General features: G+C 44.7%; 1 protein-coding gene across 2 annotated transcripts in view; it reads right to left on the bottom strand.

Annotated features, from left to right (window-relative positions):
- Nucleotides 1–260: 260 nt before the first annotated feature.
- SMAP2 (small ArfGAP2) overlaps nucleotides 261–20,053 on the bottom strand; it is a 42,896-nt gene continuing 23,103 nt past the window's right edge. For both annotated transcript variants that reach the window (XM_060784175.2, XM_067460586.1), the window contains exons 6-10: nucleotides 18,629–18,707; nucleotides 10,630–10,724; nucleotides 7,870–8,035; nucleotides 4,976–5,292; nucleotides 261–1,336 (exon numbers count right to left, since the gene is read on the bottom strand). In XM_060784175.2, the coding sequence (XP_060640158.1) occupies nucleotides 1,211–1,336; nucleotides 4,976–5,292; nucleotides 7,870–8,035; nucleotides 10,630–10,724; nucleotides 18,629–18,707 (783 nt within the window). In that variant the 3' untranslated portion in view covers nucleotides 261–1,210. The remainder of the gene's footprint in view (nucleotides 1,337–4,975; nucleotides 5,293–7,869; nucleotides 8,036–10,629; nucleotides 10,725–18,628; nucleotides 18,708–20,053) is intronic.

Raw genomic sequence — 20,053 nt, 5'->3', positions numbered from 1 at the left:
CAAGGGTTTAATTCATTGCGCCACGGGGGAGGGGGGGTCACTAGGAAAGAATGGGAGTGAAGAGGATTGGCAACTAGATGACATGTATGAGGGAAGGAAGGAAGGAAGAAAAGAAGGCAAATAAAGTAAGAGAGGGACTCGAAGGGAAAAAAAGGGGGAGGAAAGGAAAGGGGAAAACGTATGAGTAGAGGGGAGAGAGAAAGAGGGGAAGACTCAAGTCAATACGGTAATATTGTTTAGAAACATCAGGAGAAGCAAGGTAACGTTGCACCGCAATATTTTTTATTAAGGAATGTACATATACACAATGTCAATTGAGACAGTAGAGCGCCCAGCTTTTGCGGAGAGATGTCTTCCAAAACACGGCAGGCGGGTTTCTCTTTATTTCTTTCTGAAGCAGATGAGGGACAAAGGAAGACCAGGCTGACCCAGTCTACCAGTACAGTGTTCATACTGGCCAGAACGTATCTGTCCGTGCGCAATGACACACAAAACAAAAAGTGCAAAAAAAAAAGTGCAAGGAGAGACTTGCCCACAGGATCTCGGCCCTTGGTCACCAAAACGTGAAAAGATAAAGGGAAGGATTTTTGTGTCCGAGGGCCTTGTGGGAGTCCCACTCACTCAAAGGAAAGATGACCTCAAGTTCACAAAAGGTGGAATCGTTTCTTGAAAAACTCAAGAGAAAAAAACGGAATGGATTAAGAAAAAAAGAAGGAAAGCAGGACGAATATGATGGAAGAAACAGAATCTGGAGGAAATAAGCTCCCACTACAACCAGCAAAGAGATGATATGTTTTTCAATAGTTTTTGTCCAATCTTTTTAGAAAGAAAAAGCTTAGAATGCCTTTAAGGCGAAGCTACAAAGTTGTGAATGAAGCCAGAGTCAACTGTCATGGCTGCCTTTTCCAAAGAACAGCGGCAAGTGGACTTTAGGTTGAAATCTCACAGGAAAGAACCATTCTCGCATCGTGTCCCCTCAAAAAACTGCCCAGATTTTAGCAAGACAGCAAAGGTTTAGTTTTCATCAGTGCCTTGGATGTTGGGCAGAAAGTGGCCCAGCGGTCTCTGTGACACTCAAGGAAAGTCCAGCACCGGAAGGAGAAACGCACAAGAGCCTCAGGAAGCAACTTTAATACGGAAACAAAAAACAAACCCAACAGGAAAACCAAAGCCGAAATGAAAGGGAGGAAATGGTCCAAATCCAGGTGGGTTATTTCCACACCTGGGAGCTGAGGGTTTGGTTGGTGCCTTGGGTCCCTCCTCGGCCCATCGACTGTCCGTATCCCATCATCCCGTTCGTGCCGTAGAAGTTCATCCCTGCCATCTGTTGGGTCATCTAAGGAGGAAGGGAAAGGCATGATGACAGTCAGAAGGATTGTGTTCTCCTTACGCAATCACAAAACACAATTAGGAATTGTGCGGGCCCCCAGACACTGCCCAATGAGAGTATTAGGATTCTTCTGTAACTGTCATGGCTACTTCCTATGGAATTCTGGGACTTGCGTTCTATTGGGTTTCATCCCTGGACTGCACAAGTCTCTTGTGTCATCAAGTTTCCAGTCCTCAATGAGTATCTAGGCTAGAGATAGTATTAGAGTGAGGGATTCCTCCCCCCACATTCCTATGCATGTGTATCCCAGAAGGGGCGTTTGTCTTATTTGTTTCGCTTGCCACTATCTCCTCCCCCCCCCCCCCCATTGGAGATGTAGAAATGGAAGCTCTGTGAGGTATGAGGTAACTTCCTATTTAAGGGTATTTTTATTGCCCTGGGTTTGGCCATGTGATAATTCTCTATTGTTGGCTCTCTCTCTGCCTTTGTCTCCTTTCCAGTGAGGGCGCATTTTGCCTTTCTCCAGGCAAAATGTAACTGCATTGATATTTTGACTTTTTATCCATTTACCTTCTTTATGATATGAGTTTTAGCAATCTAGTTAGCTCCAAGACCCCTTCTATCTAAAACTGATTTCTTTTCTTGAATAAATAATTTGAACCTAAAGTTCAGCTTCTGCAATCCTGTTCCATCCTGTTGAATGGAAGCTTATCCTGGCTCGCAACACGTTTCAGCTGATTATGAAGTTTACTTCTAGTAGGTAAAGGTAAAGGTTTTCCCCTGACATGAAGTCCAGTCTGGGGTGTGGTGCTCATCTCCATTTCTAAGCCGAAGAGCCGGCATTGTCCGTAGACAACTCCAAGGTCATGTGGCCGGCATGAATGAATGGAGCGCCGTTACCTTCCCGTCGGAGCGGTACCTATTGATCTACTCACATTTGCCTGTTTTCAAACTGCTAGGTTGGCAGAAGCTAGGGCTGTCAGTGGAAGCTCATGCTGCTCCCCAGAATCGAACCTGCAACCTTTCAATCAACAAGTTCAGCAGCTGGGTGCTTTAACCCACTGCACCTCTGCTATATTTATGGTGGAATCACCCCAAGTGAGGGTTATTTTTGAGCCTAACAGATCTGATTCCCAACATATTCAGGATTCTCTTCCAAAGAAACTTAGCAATGAGTTCATTGATTTAGTCCAGTGGTCCTCAAACTAAGGCCCGGGGGTTGGATACGGCCCTCCAAGGTCATTTATCTGGCCCTCGCTCAGGGTCAACCTAAGTCTGAAATGATTTGAAAGCACACAACAACAACAACAATCCTATCTCATCAGCCAAAAGCAAGCCCACACTTCCCATTGAAATGCTAATAAGTTTATATTTGTTAAAATTCATTTTAATTATTGTATTGTTTTAAAGTGGGTTTTTTTGCACTACAAATAAGATATGTGCAGTGTGCATACATTAATGCTTTTTTCAAATGATAATCTGGCCCTCCAATAGTTTGAGGGACTGTGACCTGGCCCTCTGTTTAAAAAGTTTGAGGACCCCTGATTTAGTCTATTCCTCAGAGCACTAGGACTCTCAATTGCAATGCTTAGAAGAATAATCTGAACTTCCATGTCCTACAATCAGTCCATCTGATAAGATGGATTGCAGTACAATGGTCCAGCCAGTGGTAGATAAATGTATTGTATATAATGTATAAGCTTATGGCAGATCCTGGGGCCAAAATTATGGATTTTGATATGATGCATGGATAAATCGAGGGCCATTCTGCAAAGAGGGGAAAGAACCAATTTCAAAAGTTCCAAAGTGACACCATGGCAGAGAGAATAAGGAGAGTTGATGCTTCTTTTAGATTCTCCCTAAAAGAACTAGGGTGAACTAAGATCTTGCCTTTCATCACTCTGCCCAGTGGTTTGTTTTATTAAGAGTTAAGGTTCAATACGCAAATTGATCTAGGTTTTCTTGGTTGACTCTTTCACTAAATCTTCTAGACTTAAGTAAAGGTAAAGTTTACCCCTGCCATTAAGTCTAGTCATGTCTGACTATGGGGGGGTGGTGCCCATCTCCATTTCTAAGCCGAAGAGTTGGCATTGTCCATATACACCTCCATGGTCATGTGGTCAGCATGACAACATGGAGCGCCGTTACTTTCTCGCAGAAGCCGTACCTATTGATCTACTCACATATGCATGTTTTCAAATTGCTAGGTTGGCAGACGCTGGGCCAAACAGTGGGAGCTCACCCTGTTCTCTGAATTCAAACCTTTCAGCCAGCAAATTCAGTAGCTCAGCGGTTTAATCCGCCGCACCACCAGGGGCTCCCTTTTAGACTTAGACATGAGTATATCAGGTAGATATACTGTATTTCATCGCATAATAGTTGCCACCACATCATCACCACACCCCCATTTTTGTGTGGCAAAATTGAAATTTTTGTGCTCCTCGGATAATAGCTGCAGAATCCTTTGGGGCTGATTCCCCCCCCCCCCCCCCCCCCTCAATTTCAGGTTTTGTAAACTTCCTTGCCTTCAGAAAAGAGAGGGAGGATCTTCCCGCCTTCCTCCTAGGCAAGGCAATATAAAAAACCCAATTAAACAGAAAGGGAACTGTTTGTCCAAGGCTGAATTCTCCCTCCTCCTCCTCTTCCACCTTCTCGAAGGTAAGGAGGTTTTTTGAAAAACAGACACCAGCGAATTAAAGGTAGAGTTGTTTTCATCGCATAATAGTTGCATTCCCTATAAAAAGTGCAACTATCATGCGATGTTATACACACACACACCGTATATACTCAAGTATAAACCACCCCAAATATAAGCCGAGGCACCTAATTTTACCACAAAAAACTGGGAAAACGTATTGACTCGAGTATAAGTCAAGGGTGGGAAATGCAGCAGCCACTGGTAAGTTTCAAAGTAAAGTTGTCCCACTCTGATTAAACCATTATTTCTAACCTTCTTCAATATAAATCTGCTTACGTAGTTTTCCAATAATAATAGAGTAAAATAATAAATGTAATCAAAATAATAAGAGTAAAATAATAATGTGATAATAACAATAAGAAAGTAAAATAATAAATGTAATAATAATAAATATAGTAAAACAATAAATGTAATAATAATAGAGTAAAATAATAAATGTAATAACAACAACAATAATAGGATAAAATAATAAATGTAATAATAATAATAATAACCTCCCGAAGGATTCGGTGCGGCTTACAAGAGGCCGAGCCCAAATACATCAACAAAACAACAACAACAAAGCAAAATAAATGAACTCATAAAACAAAGCAATAAACATTAACAATAAATATACCTTGACACGAGTATAAGTGGAGGGGGGCTTTTCCAGCCTAAATAAAGGGCTGAAAAACTTGGCTTATATTCGAGTATATACGATGAATTATTATAATGGTCAACAAACAGCACTAAAAAAAGATTAGGTATTAAGAAACAATGTCAAAAACAGAGTTTAGAAACCAGTACTGAATATGATAACACAGTATAGTCTGCAAAGTCTCCCAGCCCACATCTTTGAAATTACCAGTGTGGCCTTGCAAAGGAAGGGGCATTGTGAGGGGGAATGGTCCCCATGCCCTTTCCGGTTACCCAACCTCACCAGCCCCGGCCCCAATGCTGCCTCTTACCTGGGCCAGGTTCCACTGCAGCTGCTGGGTGGGCTGCACACCATACATGGCTGGGGGGGCGGGGGCCATGCCTGCCACATACCCCGCCTGCTGAGCCGCCATCATGCCGTTGGGTACCCCGAGGACCGCCGCCTGCATGCCATAACCCGTGGGCATCCCCATGGGGGCCACCATGCCGGCTGCTCCAGGCTGTGCCATCATGCCAACCGGTGGGGCCATCATGTTGCCCATCATGTTGCTGCCTGGTGGAGCCATTCCTGGGAAGCCGGGGTACGCTGCTGGGTATCCCATTTGGGCCGGGGCTATGAACACTGCTCCTGCGAGAGATTGCAAGAAGGGCATCAGAACTGTCAGGAGGATGTGGAAGCAAAATAAAATCAAGTGCATGCAATCCCGAGTTACAAACATCCAATTTACAAACGGCTCATGATTAAAAATGAGGGTGAGACAACAGGAAGTGACAGAAATCTACCTCTAGGGGTCCCCAGATGTCTTTGGCCTTCAACTCCCAGAAATCCTAACAGCTGGTAAACTGGCTGGGATTTCTGGGAGTTGTAGGCCAGAAACATCTGGGGACCCCAGGTTGAGAACCACTGCTCTAGGAAGTCAAATGCACTCCTGGAAGAGCTATTATCATGGGGAAAAGGTATCTCCACTGAAGCTTTCTCACTAATCCTTGTTTCCAAAACAAGCCAATTTTTTCAAAATCCAATTCTCACAGGGACAGAAAGTGAGGCAAAATATTCTGAAGAGGGGCACAGACAGCAAAACAAACACCATGTCATTTCATTTCAAATATTTGTACCCCGTCCTTCTCTACCCCCGAAGGGAGACTCAGGGCGGCTTACAGTCAGCAACAATTCAATGCCCCATGTATACAACAGATAAAACAACAGTTACATAATAAGTAAACATTAAATTAGATTTAAAATAGCTTAAAATAGTACAAATAATCCAAGTTCTACAATCATCAACTTAATCCAAAGCCAATCCGCAGTCCATTTTCCATAGCATCGTCATCATTTTTATTGTCAACCCATTAGAATCATAGAATCAAAGAGTTGGAAGAGACCTCATGGGCCATCCAGTCCAACCGCCTGGCAAGAAGCAGGAATATTGCATTCAAATCACCCCTGACAGATGGCCATCCAGCCTCTGTTTAAAAGCTTCCAAAGAAGGAGCCTCCACCACACTCTGGGGCAGAGAATTCCACTGCTAAATATAGCTCTCACAGTCAGGAAGTTCTTCCTCATGTTCAGATGGAATCTCCTCTCTTGTAGTTTGAAGCCATTGTTCAGCGTCCTAGTCTCCAAGGAAGCAGAAAACAAGCTTGTTCCCTCCTCCCTGTGGCTTCCTCTCACATATTTATACATGGCTATCATATCCCCTCTCAACTTTCTCTTCTTCAGGCTAAACATGCCCAGCTCCTTAAGCCGCTCCTCATAGGGCTTGTTCTCCAGACCCTTGATCATTTTAGTCACTGTCCTCTGGACACATTCCAGCTTGTCAATATCTCTCTTGAATTGTGGTGCCCAGAATTGGACACAATATTCCAGGTGTGGTCTAACCAAAGCAGAATAGAGGGGTAGCATTACTTCCCTAGATCTAGACACTATGCTCCTATTGATGCAGGCCAAAATCCCATTGGCTTTATTTGCCCCCACATCACATTGTTGGCTCATGTTTAACTTGTTGTCCACGAGGACTCCAAGATCTTTTTCACACGTACTGCTCTCAAGCCAGGCATCCCCCATTTTGTATCTTTGCACTTCGTTTTTCCTGCCAAAGTGGATTATCTTGCTTACTTACATTATCCCAATGCCTGGTCCCATTAGCCACGTCCTCAACTTTTTTCTAAAGGAAAGGAGGAAAGTAGTTGTCCTAATTGCGCTGGGAAGTGAGTTCCACAGGCGGGGGGCCACTGCCGAGAAGGCCCTGTCCCTCATCCCCACCAAGCACATTTGCGACGAAGGTGGGATCAAGAGCAGGGCCTCCCCGGAAGATTCTAAATTTCGAGGTGGGACGTAAGGGGAGATACGTTCAGACAAGTAAGCTGAGCCAGAACCGTACAGGGCTTTATAGGTCAAGACCAGCACTTTGAATTGTGCTTGGAACTGGTGCTGACATAAAAGGGGGATGGTATGCTCCCTGTATTTTGCTCCAGTAAGTAGTCTGGCTGCTGCCCGTTGGACTAATTGAAGTTTCCGAACAGTTTTCAAAGGCAGCCCCACAGGGATGTTCATTCTTCCCTATGCTATCCAAAGCTACAAAATATATGGTTTTGGCTGGAGACTCACTTTAAAAATGTATCTGTTCTGACTTACAAACAAATTCAATTTAAGAAGAAACCTACAGAACCTTGTTTGTAAGTTGGAGACTGCCTGCAATTAGATAAGCAAATGGACTGATTTATTCATCTCGCTGTCGGTTTTAATTCCTCCCTTTTCTGGCTTTATTCTGAACTTCTCAGTAACAACACAAACTACAAACGAAATACCCTTGACTCTCACTTAACTGGAACTCAAGCAACCAGGGGAAAAATGAAGAAATAATACTTTTTTAAAAGCTGTTTTTATAATACTGTAAAACCATACACTGAATTGATCATAACCTAAAAGGCCCTCCATTTCAAGCCATGGACAAGGAGGAGATTCAGTGCCGAAGTTCTTGCTCTTTGGATAGGAAAAGAAGGAGGAAATATTTCCATTTCATTTCCCACCAATCCTACAATCGTCTCAAATATAAATTACCATCCAAAGAGAATATACAACGTACCCAGTCATGCCATTGTCTCAATGCAACGCACAAGAAAACATTGACGCAAACTATTCAAGTGAACCAATCAAGAAAAGCATTAGGATTTTCTTATTCCCCTTTCAGTCTTCCCTGAGTACCTTGTGCAGGTAGCTGTGGGGCCTGGGAGCCATACAAGGAGAGGATTGAATCCTTGGAGAGCTGCTTCTTGCCCACCTCCTCGGACTTGTTGCCAGGTTCGGGGAAAAGGTTGAGGTTTTCAGGGACGGACCCAGCACTTCCAGCCGTGGGCATGGAGCCCACCACCTGTAAAGAAGAGAACAGGTTGCATGAATCCCTGGACGCTGGGAAGGAGCCAGGACTTGCGCACTGGGAGAAATGAAGCTTTTTTCCAACGGCGAGACACACTATTTATTTATTTACTGTATTTAAATCCCGCCTTTCTCTACTTCAAAGGTGACACAAGGCGGCTTACATATAGGCAATGCTTCAATGCCTTAAAACACATTCAAAACATTACGCTTAAAATAAAATTAATACATATTAAGCATTTAACAGCATTACTTTCAATATTAAAATCACACCATCCAGAAATCGTAGTCCAAAGCCGCTCCATGGTCATTGCATATATTCCAAATCTATTATTGCACTGCACTATTCTCCAAAAGCCTGATCCCAAAGCCAAGTTTTTACTTTTCCCTAAAGGTCAGGAGGGAGGGGGCTGATGTAATGTCACTAGAGAGGGAATTCCACAGCTGAGTGGCCACCACTGAGAAGGTCCTGTCTCTCATCCCCAGCAGTAGCGCTTGCGAAGAAGCCTGGACTGAGAGCAGGACCTCCCTTAATCTCTGAGATGGTTCAAAGAGGGAGATATGTTCGGACAGGTAAGCTGGCCTTTGTAGGCTAAAGCCAGCACATCGAATTGTGCTCAGTAGCAGACTGGCAGCCAGTGCAGCTGGCGCAACAAGGGAGTTGTGTACGCTGTTCTGGTGAGCAACTTGACTGCTGCCCGTTGGACCAATTGAAGTTTCTGAACAGTCTTCAAAGGCAGCCCCACATAGAGCGCATTGCAGTAGTCTATTCAGGATTTAACAAGAGCGTGGACTACCGTGGCCAAGTCTGACTTCCCAAGGCACAAGTTTTAATTGTGCAAAAGCTCCCCTGGGCACTGACGAGACCTGGGGTTCCAGGCTCAGCGATGAGTCCAGGATCACTCCCAAGCTGCAAACCTGTGTCCTCAGGGGGAGTGTAACCCCATCCAACACAGACTGTAACCCTATATACTCTGTTTGGCCTTGCGGCTAACCAGGAGGATCTCTGTCTTGTCTGGATTCAGTTTCCATCTCTATGTATCTGTGACATAAAGACCAACATTCTGTTACTGTGTATGTTTTCTTTTGGACTGGGCACATTTTAGAAAGTTCACTCCTGGAAGCTGTCAAGACTTTGGGCTTGTAGGGAAGGAGTGTATGTTTGTGTTCTTGTGGGTTCAACCCACATTTTGTGTTTGGATGTGTGTTTTTTTCCTTCTGAGATTTGCCTATATAAATTATTCCCAAGATCATCCCTTTCCAAAGAACTGGTATATATCAGGGCCAGCTAACACCTCCCAACAAAGGATTACCCCAAACAGCAATTAAATGCAAATCAAAGTGGCCAATTGCAACATTCACACGTACCTCAAACAGACAAAAAGTTCTTTCTCCTACCCTGGACATTCCACAGATATATAAACCCCACTTGCCTAGTTTCCAACAGACCTCACAACCTCTGAGAATGCCTGCCATAAATGTGGGCAAAATGTCAGGAGAGAATTCTTCTGGAACATGGCCATACAGCCCATAAAACTCACAGCAACCCAATGATTCCAGTATTTAACAACACAACTGGTATTGCCAAAGGATTTCCTGGCTGGAATCACTGGGTTGTTGTAGGTTTTGGGGCTATAGGACATGCTTTAGAAGCATTCTCTCCTGACGTTTCACCTGCATCTATGGCAAGCATCTTCAGAGGTTGTGAGGTCTGTTGGAAACTAGTCAAGTGGGGTTTCTCTATCTGTGGAATGTCCAGGGTGGGAGAAATAACTCTTGTCTGCTTGAGGAAGGTGTGAATGTGGCAATTGGCCAGCTTGATTAGCATTGATTAGCATTGAACGGCCTTGCAGCTTCAAAGCCTGGCTGCTTCCTGTCTGGGGGATCCTTTGTTTGGAGGTGTTAGCATTGAATGCCTTGCAGCTTCAAAACCTGGCTGCTTCCTGCCTGGGGGGATCCTTTGTTTGGAGGTGTTAGCATTGAATGGCCTTGCAGCTTCAAAGCCTTACTGCTTCCTGCCTGGGGGGATCCTTTGTTTGGAGGTGCTAGCTGGCCCTGATATATACCAGTTCTTTGGAAAGGGAAGTCGTGATCTTGGGATTTATGCATATAGGCAAATCTCAGAAGAAGAAAAAGCCCACATCCTAACACACACAAAAACTCACAAACTCTGAGGATGCTTGCCATAGATGCAGGCGAAACATCAGGAGAGAATGCTACTAATACATGGCCATATAGCACGAAAAACCTTTTCATATTTTGATGTGTTTAATGGGGGCAAATGTCTGGTTTTGTATTTGAAGAGCAGACGTCTCTTCTGTCCTCACACCAAGGAGAAGCTGGACATAGTTTGAAGTCAAGAAGAATGAGAACTTTGGGGTGGAAAGAAATCAAGGCTGGAGAACGGTTTTACTTTTTTAGTTGCTCCTCTTTCATCCTTGCAAATGGGTGAGAGATTTGGGAGACTCAGAAACAAACTACATACATAGAAAGACATACTAAAAACCAAAGTCAACTGTCCTTCAATACACTATCAGTGTCTTGCATGTGTGTATATGAACAGCCCAGCATGTCACACTCTTTCCTCACCTTCCTTTCAGAGGGCATGGAGCCAAACAAGTCCAAGTCTTTCTCTAAACAGCTGCTAGATCTGCCATTGGGGAGAGTAGTCAAAACAGGGGCATCTGAGAACAAAAGAGAGACAAAGTGAGGGGAGAAGCAGCAAAAGGAGGCCACAAATCATAGACTGCCATGTTGGACTATTTTAATTGTGTTTGAAATAGCTTCCATTGATTCTTCCTTTGTGGGTCACTTTCCTGGGAGAAAAGGAGGCATATACTTAGTGTTCTTTATTCCTGTCTGACCTCCACTTCCCAGCCACTCTTTTCCCCCTGAAAAAGGCAACCTGAAACTTCAATAATAAGCAAATGCTGAAAAGAGAACTAACTCCCCCCTTATTTCACTGTTTTGCCTTAAATTGGGCACTGGTCCACTATTCCAGTGGCCTGAACCATACACCAGTTTGTTTTCTAGTATTGGTTTCTGCTGCTCAAGAGACTAGGACACAATGGAGCAGTGGATCCAAACTGCAGAAAAAGAGGTATCATTGAAACCAGGAAAACTTTCTAACTTGGGGACCTCATGGTGGGCCGGACCAGGTTGGGCAGGTTCTCCCCAAGTCCCCTCCCTGCCCTTTTCTCTCCTTCCTCTTCTCTTTCAGAAAGTGAAGACAGGAAATGTTTGGATTGGTTGGTGTTGGTCAGGATGAGGTGGTGGACAGGAGAGAAAATGTGTATCCATTACACCCCGTATTGCCTACTCCTGTTATAGAATCCTAGAGCTGGAAGAGACCCCCAAGGGCCATCCAATCCAACCCCCTGTCATGCATCTATTAATTTATTGTTAAATTTTGCTGATGATATTGTACAATGTTTTCAAATGATTTTATTGTGAATTGTAATTTTTAATGGTATTTATTCTGTTAGCATCCTCTGATGCTCATGTGAGGCCGCGCTGAGTCCCCCTTGTGGGGAGAAGGGCAGGATATAAATATATGAAATAAATAATACAAATAAAATGCAGGAAGGCACAATCAAAGCACTCCCGATAGACAGCCTCTGCAAAAAAGCCTCCAGAGAAAGAGACTCCATCAAACTCCCAGGCAGCTTATACCACTCTCAAATGGCTCTTTCTCTCAGGAAGTTCTTCCTAATCTTTTCAGTCAGATCCCTGCCATTTGAAACTATTACTCGCTCAGTTTTCCCCCTTCCAGCTCAATGGGGTGCAGGTGGCGCAGTGGGTTAAACCGCTGAGCTTCTGAACTTGCTGACCGAAAGGTTGACGGTTCGAATCTGGGGAGCGGGCCGAGCTCCCACTGTTAGCCTCAGCTTCTGCCAATCCAGCAGTTCAAAAACATGCAAATGTGAGTAGATCAATAGGTACCACATCTGCAGGAAGGTAACGGCGCTCAATGCAGTCATGCTCGCCACATGACCTTGGAGGTGTCTACGGACAATGCCGGCTCTTCGGCTTAGAAATGGAGATGAGCACCACCCCCCAGAGTTGGACACAACTAGACCTAATGTCAAGGGAAACCTTTACCTTTACTCAATGGGAGGCCCTTTTAAATCTTGAAACATGGTTCTCATGTTCCCTCTCTACTGTCTCTTCTCCTAGCTAAATATCCCCCAGGAGCAAAGAAAAAGAGAAGGAAGGGTAGAAGAGAAGAATGGAAGGAAGGAAGGGTGGAAGAATGAAGGGAGGGGAGGAAAGACAAAGGATAAGGAAGGAAGCCGAAAGAGAGAGAGAGCGAAGGAGGGAGGGAGGAAAAAGGGAGGGAAGGATGAAGAAGTGGAAAGCAAGGAAGAAGGTAGGGAGAAAGAAGGAGGTAAGGCAGGGAGGGAGAAAGGAAGAAAAGAGAGAAAGAAGGATGGATAGAATAGTGAGAGATAGGAGGGCCTGAGAAAAGAGCCCAAGGGGCCGCATCCTGATCTATGGGCATCCCCTGGGCCTGGGTTTGCCCATACTTGATCTAAACTTTCTAACAAAGGACTATGATTCTATGACTATGCTGCCTAGGAGTCTCTTTCTCTGGAGGTTTTGAAACAGAGGCTGGATGGGCATCTGTTGGGAGGGCTTAGTTGTGCCTTCCTGCCTGGCAGAATGGAACTGAACTGAGATGGTCCTTGGGGGCTCCTCTAACTCTATGATTCTGTCATTTCATCCCAGCTTGGTTTTGCCCTTCACTCTGCAGCAACACTCCTTTGCCTGCCCCCTCCTTGAGCTGCATCCCAGCACTGCAGCGGACCCTGCGGCCTCTGCATTGCTGCTGCAGAAGCTGTAAAAAGCAGCATCCGGACGATCCGACAAATTTGCTCTAGGGCGGACCTTCTCTGGGGAGCCACTTTGTGGGCCACTTACCTACGAGCGCAAAGGACGTGTTCACAAACGTGACAGAAGGAATGGGTGCAATGCGGGGGGGGGGGGGGGGGGGGAGAGACTTGCAAAGAGACAGCATTTCACAGAGCAAGATCTGCAGCTGCTTCCTACAAGCTCAATAGGCGGCAAGATGAGCAACAGCCGCCCCGATAAGGGGAACTGCAAGCATGACTTGCCAGTTTTGCATGGCTGTTCTTTAAAGAAGATAAGAATTTAAAGCACCCTCATGGCGCTTGGCTCCCAATGTCAACTGTCAGAACAGAGCAACTCACTATGTAGGAAACTTTCAAGCTGGAGGCTACCCTGATACTGTGCATCTGATGAATGTATAACCCAATATGCTGCCAATTAGCTTCTGAGCACAATTCAAAGTGCTGATTTTAACCTATAAATCCCTATACGGTTAAGGCCCAGTTTACCTGTCTGAACGTATTCTCCCCTATGAACCATCAAGGACAATAAGATCTTCCGGAGAGGCCCTGCTCTCAGTCCCACCACCTTCGCAAGCGCGTTTGGTGGGGATGAGAGACAGGGCCTTCTCTGTGGTGGCCCCTCGGCTGTGGAACTCTCTCCCCCGAATGAGATTAGATCTGCCCTCTCCCTCTTGTCCTTCAGGAGGCTAGTGAAATCCTGGTTGTGGAACGAAGCATTCCCAGAATAATGGTTGAGACTGATTACAGACCAAAGTGAGTGATCACATATGCGGACTGAGTTGAACATGATTTTACCTTGACGATTTGGTATATATGTATTTTATCTATATCTATTTTAATCTTGTATTGTTGTATATGTTTTAACTTGTATTAGTAGCATTGAATCCTTGCTGTAAGCCAGTCTGAGTCCCTCTACGGAGGTGAGAAGATCAGGACATAAAAGTTTTAAATATAATAATAATATAAAGTGGCTAATGCACAACACATAAATGGCACCTGCATATCACAACGCACAACAGAGCCACATGTCTTACTCCTGCTCTTGCAACGGAATACAGGTTTCTGTGTCACATAAAAAATCGACTCACTTTCAAAAGAGAATATACACATGTTTAAAGCAAGAGCAGCATGCCAGCCAATATGTAGGAACACCTTTCCAACCCTTTTGTATCCTTCTCCAGATATGGTTGGACTGCAACTCCCAGCACTCCTCAACACTGGCTATGCAGTCTCAGGCTGCTGGGGATTGAGTGCAACATCATCTGGAACGTTGACCAATTCCCAGTCTTAGCCTATTGTTTTCATTAAGCAGTGACTCACACCAAGGAACGTCATTTTGACTATATAATTCCTCAAATAACATGGCTACTGGGAGATTCTGGGATCTCTAATCTAAAACAGTTACCGTATATACTCGAATATAAGCCGACCTAAATATAAGCCGAGGGCAGGGGCGGCTCGTCCATTACGCAAAGTAAGCGGTCGCAGAACACTTTTTTTTTGCCAGGGGCGCAGAGGCGCCTCTGTAAATGCCCCTCGACAGCCACTTGAGGAGCGCCCCTCAGCTCACAACAGCCCTAGCGGTCCGGGGGGAGCCTCAGCTTTCTTGCCTCGCTGCCGGGTGATCCTCTTCCCAAAGGGGCCGGGCCCTTGAGCCCCGCCTAGCCCCTCTCGTTCCTGTTCCACCCAGCCACCGGGTGCACGAGCAGAGCCGGCGCTCAATCGTTCTCCGCGTTCGATCCCTTCCCCATGACCGGCTCCCTTTCCCGATCCCCCGGCGCTCCACTCGCCTCCTCTCCTCTCCCCAATCCGCGGGTGGGCCAAGGGGTGGAGCCGCCGTGCCTGGCCCACTTCGGGTCCGGAGGCGTGTCTGAAGACCCCGGCGTGCGCACCAAAAGTCGCCTCTTCTCCTGACTTTCTCTTCAGCCATTGGGACCGAGAGCGAGAGAGAGAGAGAGAGCCCCTCCAGTTGGAGGTATCTCCCACCTCCGCTTCCTCCTTTGTTTTTGCGCCTACCTTCAGGAAAGGTGGGCATCTCCACCTCTGTCTCTCTCTCTCTTGGTCCCAATGGCTGAGGAGAAAGTCAGGAGAAAAGGTGACTTTTGGTTCACACGCCGGGGTCTTCAGGCACACCTCCAGACCCAAAGCGGGCCAGGCAAGGGAGCAAATGCGGCAAGTGTAGTTACTGGGATATATAGTTCACCTACAATCAAAGAGCATTCTGAACTCCACCAATGATGGAATTGAACCAAATATGGCACACAGAACTCCCACGACAAACAGAAAATATATATCAATGATTGGCTGGGGGGGGGGGCAAAATACTGTTTGCTTACCGTTGAAAATTACCTAGGGCCGCCTCTGTCCGAGGGACCTAATTTTACCACAAAAAACTGGAAAAACGTATTGACCCGACTATAAGCCGAGGGTGAGAAATGTAGCTGCTACTGGTAATCGTCAGTAGGTTAAATGTTTTTGAGTATTTACACAAAACTGTAATTTAAGATAAGACTGCCCAATTCTGATTCAACCATTATTCTAACCTCCTACAATGTAAATGTGCTTACCTATTACCTATAATGATAGAATAAAATAATAAATGTAATAACATGTAATAAAAAATAATAGAGTAAATAATGGAAATTTAATAATAGTAATAATAATAAAGTAATAAATGTAATAATAACAATAACAGAGTAAAATAATAAATACAATAAATATAATAATACAGTAAAATAATGTAAATGTAACAATTATAGAGTGAAATAATCAATGTAATAAAAGTAATAATAGTGTAAAATAATCTAAATGTGATAATAATAATAATAGAGTAAAATAATAAATGTAATAAAAATAATACTAATAGCAGAGTAAAGTAATAAATAACCTTGACTCGAGTATAAGCCGAGGGGATTTTTTTCAGCCTAAAAAGGGGGCTGAAAAACTAGGCTTATACTCGAGTATATACAGTACTTTCATGCACTCGACTCTGATTGAATGTTTCACAGGGGGCAAAATACCTCTAGTGTGGAGATCGAAGCCTGCTTCCATCATCCCTCAGAGCAACGTTTCACAAACTCTTTCAAGTGTTTGGGACTTCAGCTCCCAGAATTCCTGACCATTGCCCAAGGGAGTTGCGGCCTCTGGGAGTTGAAGTGCAAGACAGTTGGAGGACCAAAGCTTGGGAGATTAAAGAGAATCTTTACATCTCATCTATCAGTTTTCAAACAAGCTGAGGCTCAATTAATGGGCCGGAAAATATAATTTGATAGGGGCCATTTTATTTCCCTCCCAGGAATGCAACAGAAACTCAAACCGTTCCCCCTTCTACTCCCAGAAATACTTGGGAATTATTAGGAGAATCATCATTATCATCCCCATCATCACCATATCTTTCCAGACTATTCTTGCTGGAAAGGAGAGCAGATTTTCATCAGGGGGGAGGGAACCGCGGTCGTTTTGTGAATCACTCCGCCTCCAAAATCCTCATTATTGGGTTTAAGAAGCATGACTTCATCCTGACTTCATTTCGCAGCCTCCCACCCACCAAACCTGCCAATTATGGGAGGCAAGGGAACAGAGCACAGTGATAGCATGCCACATATTTCCTTAAAGGAGATGTTATGAAGACAAAGGGCAAGGAGAGGAGGCGCTGAGCAACAGCAATTCGATGCCTCGCCAAATGTCTCAGGATCTCAGCAAATATTCCATGCTTAGATTGTGTTTGGCCAAGGAAGATGTCAGAATGCTTTCACACAGTGGATACAATGCACAGAGTAATTCACAGTGCTGAAGCTCAGCTCAAAACTGGTTCAGAACCTTAGACAGTGCCTTAAAGGTCTGGGATAAAATCTGGTGCAGATTTACTAGTTTTAACCTATAAAGCCCTAAACTGTTCCAGCCCAGTTTACCTGTCCGAACGTATCTCCCACTACAAACCATCAAGGACTTTAAGATCATCTGGGGAGGCCCTGCTCTTGGTCCCACCGCCATCAGTCATGTTTGGTGGGGATGAGAGACAGGGCCTTCTTCGTGGTGACTTCCTCCCAAATGAGGTTAGATCTGCCCCATCCCTCCTGACCTTCTGGAAGAAATTTAAATCCTGGCTATGGGATTGGGCGTTCATAGAGTACACTGTTTTATTGTTGAAGACAATATTTTATTTGACCACACCTGGACTGATCTGGATGACCATTTTTGACCTGGTGAACTGTTTTGATGTATATTTTATAACAATTTTAATGCATATGGTTGCATTTTACTATGTTTTATATTACGTTTGGCATTGAATTGTTGCCTGTTTGGAAGCCGCCCTGAGTCCCTCCTTGGAGGTTGAGAAGGATGAGGCATAAATGGTCTAAATCAGTGGTTCTCAACCTTGGGGTCAGGGGGTTGCCAAAGACCATCAGAAAGCACAGTATTTTCTGTTGGTCATGGGGGTTCTGTGTGGGAAGTCTGGCCCAATTCTATCGTTGGTAAGGTTCAGAAGATAATTTGATTGACTATACATCCCAGCAACTACAACTCCCAAAATGTCAAGGTTTATTTCCCCCAAACTCTACTAGTGTTCACAGTTGGGCATATTGATTATTTGTGCCAAGTTTGATCCAGATACATCATTGTTTGAGTCCACAGTGCTCTCTGGATGTAGGTGGACTACAACTCCAAAACTCAAGGTCAGTGCCTACCAAAGCCTTCCAGTATTTTCTCTTGGTAATGGGAGTTCTGTGTGCCATGTTTGGTCCTATTCCATCATTGGTGGAGTTCAGAATGCTCTTTGATTTAGGGTGAACTATAAAACCCAGCAACTACAACTCCCAAATGACAATATCAATTCCCCCCCCCCCCCAACCCCACCAGTATTCAAATTTAGGCATATCGGGTATTTGTGCCAAATTTGGTCCAGTGAATGAAAATACATCCTGCATATCAGCCATTCATATGACGATACATAACAGTAGCAAAATTACAGTTATGAAGTAGCAATGGAAATAATGTTATGGTTGGGGGTCAACACAACATGAGGAACTGTATTAAGGGGTCGCGACATTAGGAAGGTTGAGAACCACTGGTCCAAATAAATAAATAAATAAATAAATAAAGTCTTGGTTTGGGAGCCAGCAGCCATCATTGCTCAAAATATCACCCACAGTAATGGGTGAGGGATTATGGGACCAGCTATACTTGCAGGGTTTGAAATTATTGCTTCCTGGTTTGTGCATACCTGAAATAGGAGAAAAACTAGAATGGGTGCTGCTGTGTTTATCAGACAACAATTTGTCTCTGGGTTTTCAGACAGCAGGCATCATCTACTTGGAGAATGTGAGCTGGGACCTTTTTCATGCAAAGTCCAAGTCCTGCCACTGATCTGGAGCCCATACATTGCTCCTCCCAGCAACAGAGTCCGTTGCACACAAACGGGGCCTGCGAATTATTTTTCCTCACTTGAATAAGTTGACCCACTCTTTGAAAAAGTTGGCCGGTTTCTCCTCCTCGTTTTCTTTTACCACAGTATGTGCACACACAAAGATATATGCATCTGCTTATATGATAAAATGCAATTTCTTAACAGCTGCTTCCTGCTGAAAGGGGAAGCAGGAGAGCGTTCTGGTATTGCTCCTCAGGAAATCAAGAATAAACCTCTTGTTGATGTGAAATTGCCATCCTGTATAGAGTAAGGCATCAAAATATATGCACGGCGCAGACTATACACTTACCAAGTCCGAGTAGGTCCATGACGGGCTCGGAAGATCTGGAAGGACTTTTCCTGGTTTGGGAGTCGTCCTTCTTGTGAGGCTGAAAGAAGTGAAAGCCACAAAAATGGAAAGGCTACACTTGTTTTAAGGCAAAGACTGAAAAAGTGACTCCTGAGGCTATCTTTTAAAACACAGCTTCCAGGTTTGTCCAAAGTGAATGCAATTCTCCCAAACCCCAAATTTGAAAAAATGAGCTGAAGAACCCACCCCAGGCCAGTCTTAGGGTGGTGATCTACCTGCACCACCTCCCCCCTCTTCCCAATCCTAAAACTCCCATAAAATCTTGGAAATAAAAGTAACCTCTGGTCACTTCCAGATTGAGTTTTTGGCTGATTTTCAGCCCACAGGGACAAAAATTGGGCTCTGTCTACCATGGTTGCCCACACCCAGACATGCAATAATGCATGGTTTTCGCCTTCCTGGGAAGAATTGTCTCTCTAGGAAATTGACAAGCTGGAATGTGCCCAGAGGGCGACTAAAATGATCAAGGGTCTGGAGAACACGCCCTATGAGGAGCGGCTTAAGGAGCTGGGCATGTTTAGCCTGAAGAAGAGAAGGCTGAAAGGAGATATGATAGCCATGTATAAATATGTGAGAGGAAGTCACAGGGAGGGAGCAAGCTTGTTTTCTGCTTCCCTGGAGACTAGGACACGGAACAATGGCTTCAAACTACAAGAAAGGAGATTCCATCTGAACATGAGGAAGAACTTCCTGACTGTGAGAGCTGTTCAGCAGTGGAACTCTCTGCCCCAGAGTGTGGTGGAGGCTCCTTCTTTGGAAGCTTTTAAACAGAGGCTGGACTGCTATCTGTCAGGGGTGATTTGAATGCAATATTCCTGCTTCTTGGCAGGGGGTTGGACTGGATGGCCCATGAGGTCTCTTCCAACTCTTTGATTCTATGATTCTATGAAATTGCTTGTCTCCCAGGATGATTTGACGGTGCGACTCCTCCAGAATTTACCATAGTTGTGCTGTAGAACCTGACAACTTCCTAAACAAAATGCACCTCTAGGTTGTGCAGTGCATCTCTATGTCAAGTTGGGATGCGAAGTTGAGTAATTAATTGGCATTTGGTCATATCTGTGGTTTTAGGTAGCTGTGGTCCAGCCTGGAAGGTATCCACTGTGGGGGTCTTAGTGTATTTACAGAAAGAGCTGTGTTATCAGCTTCGTAGCTTTCAGAAGAATGTTCTATGTCAATCTGTCTACAAAGACAAGACTGGATGTGGATTGTGGATCACAACATACTCCAGTACACAGAAAGACATCAAGGCTCTCAAGCCTTGCATCCCAGGTAAAACTATCACTCCACTCTTCCCCTGCATTTAAGGTGCAGATGAGCTCCCTCTGTCAGCTCCAGTTCCCCATGCGGGGACATGAGAGAAGC

This window comes from Anolis sagrei, chromosome X, assembly GCF_037176765.1.
Source record: "Anolis sagrei isolate rAnoSag1 chromosome X, rAnoSag1.mat, whole genome shotgun sequence".
NCBI lineage: Eukaryota > Metazoa > Chordata > Lepidosauria > Squamata > Dactyloidae > Anolis > Anolis sagrei.
The sequence above is the reverse complement of the archived record's forward strand: the minus strand, read 5'-3'. Positions and strand labels throughout refer to the sequence as shown.